Source organism: Panthera onca, chromosome B1 (assembly GCF_046562875.1).
Source record: "Panthera onca isolate mPanOnc1 chromosome B1, mPanOnc1 haplotype 2, whole genome shotgun sequence".
Taxonomy (NCBI): domain Eukaryota; kingdom Metazoa; phylum Chordata; class Mammalia; order Carnivora; family Felidae; genus Panthera; species Panthera onca.
The window spans coordinates 151,912,105-151,919,594 of NC_138342.1; the positions used below are offsets into that span (position 1 = coordinate 151,912,105).

The following is a 7,490-nucleotide window of genomic DNA, read 5'->3' on the forward strand; positions in this document are numbered from 1 at the left end:
TTTTAATAGCATCAAAGGAATTAAATACTTTGGAACATATTTAAATAAGGAAGTAAAAAGGTCTCTACACTGAAAATTATAGAATATTGATGAAAAAGTGAAGAAAACAAATAAATGGAAAGAAATCCTGTGTTCATGGACTGGAAGAATTAATATTGTCAAAATGTCCATAATACCCAAAGCATTCTACAGATTAAATGCAATCGCTAGTAAAATTCTAATGGCATTTTTCACAGAAATAGGAAAAATGATCTTAAAACTGCTATGGGAGCGCAAAAGACCATGAATGACCAAAGCAATCTTAAGAAAGAACAAAGATGAAAGGATCACTCTCTTGACTTCAAACAGTGTAAGGCTTTAGTAATCAAAACACTATGGAATTGGGGCGCCTGGGTGGCTCAGTAGGTTAAGCGGCCGACTTCAGCTCAGGTCACGATCTCGCGGTCTGTGAGTTCGAGCCCGCGTCGGGCTCTGTGCTGACTGCTCGGACCCTGGAGCCTGTTTCGGATTCTGTGTCTCCCTCTCTCTCTGTCCCTCCCCCGTTCATGCTCTGTCTCTCTCTGTCTCAAAAATAAATAAAAACGCTAAAAAAAACTTTTTAAAAAAAACACTATGGAACTGGCACAAAAACTGGCACATATCAGTGAACAGAATAAAGAGCTCAGAGCTAATCCCACACATAGTCAACTAATGTTTGACAAGGGTGCCAAGAACACATAATGGGGAAACTATAGTCTATTTAATAAATGGGGTGTTGGGAAAACTGGATATCTACATGGAAAACAGTGAAACTGTATTCTTCTCTTACACCATATACAATAAATTCAAAATATATTAAAGATTTAAATGTAAGACCTGTAAGCATAAGACTCCTAGAAGAAAACATGGGGGAAAGCTCCTTGACGTTGAGTACTTGGCAATAATTTTTTGGATATGACACCAAAAGAACAGGCAACAAAAGGAAAAATAAACAAGTGGACTACATCAAACTAAAGAGCTTCTGTACAACAAAGGAAACTATCAACAAAATGAGAAGAATGAGAGAAAATGTTTGTGAATCATATATCTGATAAGAGAGAAATATCCAAATTATATAAGGAGCCCATACAACTCAATAGAAAAATAACAAACTAATTAAAAAAAGGCAAAGGACTTGAATACAGTTTTCCAAAGGAGACATTCAAATGGTCAATAGGTGGATAAAAAGGTCTTCAACATCACTAATCATCAGGGAAATGCAAAGCAAAACCCAATGAGATATTGCCTCACACCTGCTGGAACGGCTATTATGAAAATGACAAGAGACAGGAAGTGTTGGCAATGATGTGGAGAAAACGGAACCCTTGAGCACTATTGCTGGGAATGTAAATTGGTACTGCCATTACAGAAAACGGTATAGATTTAATCAAAAAAATAATCAAAATTTAATCAAAGAATTAAAATTACATGTGATCCAGCAATCCCATTTCTGGGCACATATCCAAAGGAAACTTTATCAATATCTCAAAGAGTTATCTGCACACTCATGTTTATTGCAGCATGATTTACAATAGCCAGGATATGCAAACAACAGAATTCCACCAGTAGCGGGAGCAGAGAGCGGGTCCCAGAGAGCCCTGAACAGCCCCACCGCCACCACCCTCCTAGGTACCACCACACCTGGGAGGAGCTGCCACAGCCGGCCCAGTCACCATCACTGCAAGCATGAGCAGCAAGGCAGAGTCTCAGCAGCTGCCCGACACCCCCAGCACTGCCCACACCAAGCTGGGCATCACCAGGCAGCGGCACAGGGAGCGGTGACCCCGATGGCCTCACATCCACAGTGCCTTCCAGCAGGGACAAGGTCATCCAACCAAGGTTTTGGGAAGAGTGAAATGGCTCCGTGTAGGAAGACAGATATGGGTTTATCAAGAGGAATGACACCAAGGTAGATGTATTTGCACGCCAAACTGCCATAAAGAATAACCCCAGGAAGCACCTTTGCAATGGAGGCAGGGGATGGAGAGACTGCAGAGTTTAATGTTGCTGAAGGAGAAAACGGTGCAGAGGCAGCAACTGTGACAGGCCCTCATTGCGTCCCAGTGCAAGGCAGTAAATATGCAGCAAACCATAAGCATTATGGATGTTATGCATGTCACAGAGGTCCTCCACGCTACTGCCCTCAGAATTACCCGAATGGTGAGAGTGGGGAAAAGAACCAAGGATCAGACAGCGCTCCCTAAGGCCAGGCGCAACCGTGCCAGCCCTAAGGCAGGTGACGATTCCCACTTTACTTACATGCGGAGACCCTATGGGCGTCAACCAGTCTTTCAACCCTCCTGGACAGGGAGAGGTGGTAGAGGGAGCTGTCGAGCAGGGTGTAGGAGAGCAAGATAGACCAGTGAGACAGAATATGTATGGGGGGGGGGGGGGGGAGGGGGCGGGGGGGGGGTGTTATAGACTATGATTCTGTAGGGGTCCTGCTGACTGAAGGCAACAATGCAGAAGATAAGAGAAATCGCGATGAGACCCAAAGCCAGCGGTCACTTCAATGTTGGTACCGCTGCAACTTCAATTATAGAAGCTGAAGCCCAGAAAACCCTAAACCACAAGATGACAGATAAAAGCAGCCAGTTCACCAGCTGAAAAATCATCTGCTGCCAAGAATGGGCAGGGCAGGGCTGAGTAAATGCCACCTCACCGTCTTTACCATCATCCAGGTTAGTCCTCCAACAATAAGAAATGGATAAGGAATTCCAACAATAAGAAATGAACAAAAGATTGGAGTTGAAGACCTTAAGTACTTGTTTTTTGTCCATTGACCAGATAAATAGAACTATCTATGCAGCATGGGGGTTTTATCACTTTTACCTAAAGATGTCTCTTTTTGGTAATGACAAATGTGTTTAAAGGAAAAAAAAAACTGGTTTTTCTCAATACACCTTTAAAGGTTTTTTAATTGTTTCATATCCTGTCAAGCCAAGATTTTTAAGAACCTCATTTTTAATTTGTATTAAAAGTCTCTAACTTCATTTTTTCAAAAAAAGTCAACAAATGGCAAGTACCTGTTAATAAAGGTCTTCAATAATTGTCAAAACTAAAAAATAGTAATAATACAAATTTTTAAAAAACATGGAAACAACCTCAGTGACTGTCAATACTAAGTAGATAAAGAAGATGTGGTATGTTTATGCAATGGACTATTATTCAGCCATAAGAAAGCAGGAAACCTTGCCATTTGGGACAACATGGATAAACCTAGAGAATATTATGCTAAGTGAAAAAAGCCATATATAGACAAATACTGGCTGATCTCACTTATATAGGAAATCTCAAAAAAGTGAAACTCAGAACCAGAAGGTAAAGTGGATATTGCCAGAATTTGGAAAGTGGGGGAAATGGGGAGATGTTAGTCAAAGGTAACAAACTTTCAGTTATAAGAATACGTTCTAAGGACCTAATGTGCAATGTGGTGACTCTAGTTAATAAAATATTGTATACTTGAAATTTGCTAAGCAAGTAAATCTTATATATTCTCACCAGAAAAAAATTGTAACTATTTTTTTAATTGTTTTAATTAAATGTTTAATGTTTATTTTTGAGAGAGAAAGAGACACAGCGTGTGAGCAGGGGAGAGGCTGAGAAGGAGGGAGACACAGAATCCGAAGCAGGCTCCAGGCCCTGAGCTGTCAGCACAGAGCCCAGCAAGGGCTAGAACTCACCAACCTCGAGGTCATGACCTGAGCCTGAAGTCAGCCGATTAACTGCTTAACCGCCTAACCCACTGAGCCAACCAGGCGCCCAAATTGTAACTATTTGAGGGGATAGATATGTTAATTAGTTTGATTGCGGTAAGCATTTCACAATGTATATGTACTTCAAATCATCACATTTTACTGCTTAAACATTAGCAACTTTCATTTGTTAATTATACCTCACTAAAGCTGTTGAGGAAAAGTCTTGAAGAATGGTTGGGATAACAGATATGTTCATCATCTTGAATGTGATGATGGTTTCACAAAAGTATATGTGTCAAAGCTTATCAAATTGTACACTTTAATATTTAAATTTTTATGTCATTTATATCTCAATAAAGATTTTTTTAAGTTTATTTATTTACTTTGAGAGAGAGCAAGCACAAGCGAGGGAGGGGCAGAGAGAGGGGAGAGAGAGAGAGAGAGAGAGAGAGAGAGAGAGAGAGAGAGAGAGAGAATCCCAAGCAGGCTCTACACCATCAGCAGAGACCAGGGCTCATAACCCATGAACCATGAGATCATGACCTCAGCCAAAATCAAGACTCGGAGACTTAATCGACTGAGCCACCCAGGCACCCCAGTAAAGATTTTTTTTTAATAGTGATAGTTATAAAAAATGACCTTGACAGAATATTATCCAGCTTTTAAAATATCATTTATGAAGAGTTTATAATGAGACAAAAAATACTTATGGTATATATCATGCTACAAAAACAGCATATCTGGGTATATTGTTTAGAACTATGCAAAACAAAATATCAAATAATAAACCAGGCATAAATAAAATTTCTTTAAGAAACACACAGCTTGTTTCTGAGAGATGAGGCTCACGTGTTAATTTTTCCTTCTTTGTCATTTTTAGTATTTTATAAATTTTCTAAAATTGGCATTTAATTTTTGTTGTAACATGAAAAACCCAAAAATTCAAGGTTATTTCCTTGAAAAAGAAAAACTATAGTTCTCAGGTCTCCATTAATACTTTTGGGAAATCCAGGTGGGGGAGCAGTGCCTTCGTCAACAGGAGAAGCGGCCACACCAGAAAGAGCTGGCTGTTTTTCCTCACACAAGCTGGCCAACTCCACTGCCTCGGGGAAGATCAGTGTAGCATGTCTACCTGGAGCAGTGTATACCCCAGACCTCTCAGGTTTGTACGGGACGGTGTGTTCAACCTTCCCTTTCTGCACTCTGACAGCCAGTGTCAGACCCTGCCACCTTTATCCTCAACAGAAGCTCCCGGCCATGAAGCCTCTCGTCATTGTCCTTGTCTTGCTCTCCTGTGTGGACCCAGCTCTGGCAGGTAAAATGGGACTCTCCCTGGGGAACCATTTGTCTAGAAGAGCAATTCCACTAAGCAAACCTACAAATGTCCTCCTACCATGGACCCTTTTATTTTCAAAGTGGAAGCATCAACCGGTTTGATGTTAGCAAGACCGGAGCTTGAATCTTGGCTCTCCAACTTGTTAACTGTGCAGCTTTAAGCAAAAGTCAAAGCTTCTCTGAACCTTAGTTTCTTCATTCATAAAATGGAAACAAAACTAACCTCTGAGTCTTGCCAGGATTAAGTGTGCTGATGTATAGAACAGGCCTATACATAACAGGTACCTGACTCCTGAGAGTTTTCATAATATTTTCATTAGTAATACCCCATCCTGTTTTGCCACTATTGTTTTGTCCCTAATTTAGGAACACGTCTAGGCATAATAGTCCAAAACAGAAAATAGTGATAACACAATTTGTTAGCTTTCTAATTTACTGAAATTTATAATTTGTAGATTCCTTAGATACATGGAGAAACAGATTTGGAACTACTTGTTCCAAGAGAATTAAGGGGCTTTACGTGCTAAAAGAAATATCTGATCAGGGACACATGAGAGAATGCTGACTGGCCTCAAACTGTAGCTTGACCACATTCATGACTGATTTTTAAAATCTCTCCTGAATATTCTCTTCACTCAGTGCTATTGAATCAGTTCAAGTCCATATGTTATAGGGTCCCATTTAATTTCTCATCTGCCCTCAAGTAATCTCTAGGCAGGTGAACCAGATTTTCTGGTCACCTGATTCATTAGGCTGGATTTAAGAATCCATACAACCCAGGCCTCTTGAAGCTATTGATGGGACCAATTCCACTATGGTTTATGGAAATGGATTCATGGCTTCTAGACAACTGAGATAGTCTACAATATTCACTTTAGTGCCTTATACATTCCCAAAGCTGTCATTTCCGTAGGAATTTCTTGTCTTGTTACATAGCCCACTTCACTTCATCTCCCTGGGCTTTCATCTTGCCAGGTAAGTAACCCTGATCCCTTTTTTGCCCTATAGAACAATTACCTTCCAGGACATGATAACTTGCACAGGATAGGGGCTGACTCAAAATTTCTACAGATGACCAAAATACTTGACATTCTTTTCCTTTTAACACCTTCTTACATATGGAAATAAAGACATATCCATATTTTGATAATTCTACAGAGTAACATGTCCATAAAATCATAAGCTCAGCTCAAAATGCCTTGGGTCCCAATAAGACATTCTAAATCTTCAGAATATATTTTATCCTCCACTGAACTCATCATAGCATTCTGTTTTGCAAATGATTCTGTCTTCCGCGCTCTCATAGATATTTTGTGTTTCTTCTCTCTTGGTCTAGATGGAAAATTCTTTGAGTTTAAGGTCTACATTGCATTCAAATCTTATAAAAACTGGCTTGGGAATGAATACATAATTAAATAATGAGTGAATGACTACATGCATAGGTAACTTGATTGTTTAGAGTATATTAATTTACCAATTTGGGCAAACTTCCAAGCTACTAATTGTCTCAGCTCAGAGTGCCATAACAAAATACCACTGATTGTGTGGTTTCAACAAAATGAATTTTCTCACAGTTCTGTAGGCCGGACAGTCCAGATCAACCGCAGGCTGATTCTGTTTCTGATGGGAGTTATCTTCCTGGATTTTAGACAACCAGCCTCTCTCTGTGTCTAAGAGCCCCACCCTTAGAGATGCAATTCACTTTACCTCCCAGAATCCCTCTCTCCAAATAGTCACATTGGGGGTGAGGGTTTCAACATACGAATGGAGGATGAGGGATAAAGTGAACACGATTCAATTCGTAGCACTAGTTCATCCTTTTTCAACTACAGAATCAATCATTATGATTAAGACTTGATTAAGTCCCCTTGGAATCCAGTTTGATAGAAATGGAGGCACTAATTCTGTGACTTTTTGGACTAAATAATTATTTTTGCATTCATCTTCTTTCCAGGCTTGAATCCACTGTCATCAGAAATGCACCAGAAATGCTATGGGAATGGTATCTGTAGACTTGAGTGCTCTACAAGTGAAATGTTAGTTGCCTACTGTATGTTTCAGCTGGAGTGCTGTGTCAAAGGAAACCCTGAGCCCTGACACAAGACGCCAGTGAATGCCAATTAACTTGAAAGTAATTGACATCCTCTCCACCAACCTTCACACAGCCAGGGAATTTAGATTAAACTGTGACACTGTGATGTGCCCACAGTTGTTGGTTTTTAGCATTTTTTACATAAGCCATCAGAATCTTATGATTTTGCATTTGAAAAGCTGAGCTGCAGCCTTACCCAAGACAGCTAAGCTTCTCATGAAAACAACTTAGGATATGTTTTCTCGCTTCAAAGTGATATCCATGCTCTTCTCAGTGCCTATTTCTCTCTTAGAAAGGACACCTTAATTATTTATAGAAGCTTCAAATTACAGAAACACCCAGTCCCT

The 7,490-nt window shown here is 40.0% G+C and overlaps 1 protein-coding gene and 1 pseudogene across 1 annotated transcript; both read left to right on the top strand.

Annotated features, from left to right (window-relative positions):
* Positions 1–1,585: 1,585 nt before the first annotated feature.
* LOC132676006 (Y-box-binding protein 1 pseudogene) lies at positions 1,586–2,603 on the top strand (annotated as a pseudogene).
* A 2,370-nt stretch (positions 2,604–4,973) lies between these two features.
* On the top strand, positions 4,974–7,148 carry DEFB134 (defensin beta 134). Its single transcript, XM_078445112.2, has 2 exons — positions 4,974–5,031; positions 7,006–7,148. Exons 1-2 carry the CDS (start codon positions 4,974–4,976, stop codon positions 7,146–7,148), a joined length of 201 nt encoding a protein of 66 aa, XP_078301238.1.
* Positions 7,149–7,490: the final 342 nt, after the last annotated feature.

Bases quoted from the DNA above. Each gene is read 5' to 3' on its own strand.
- DEFB134 (XM_078445112.2), top strand. From the start codon at position 4,974: ATGAAGCCTCTCGTCATTGTCCTTGTCTTGCTCTCCTGTGTGGACCCA. The intron at 5,032-7,005 runs GTAAAATGGGAC...TCTTCTTTCCAG, and splicing joins TGTGGACCCAGCTCTGGCAG to GCTTGAATCCACTGTCATCA.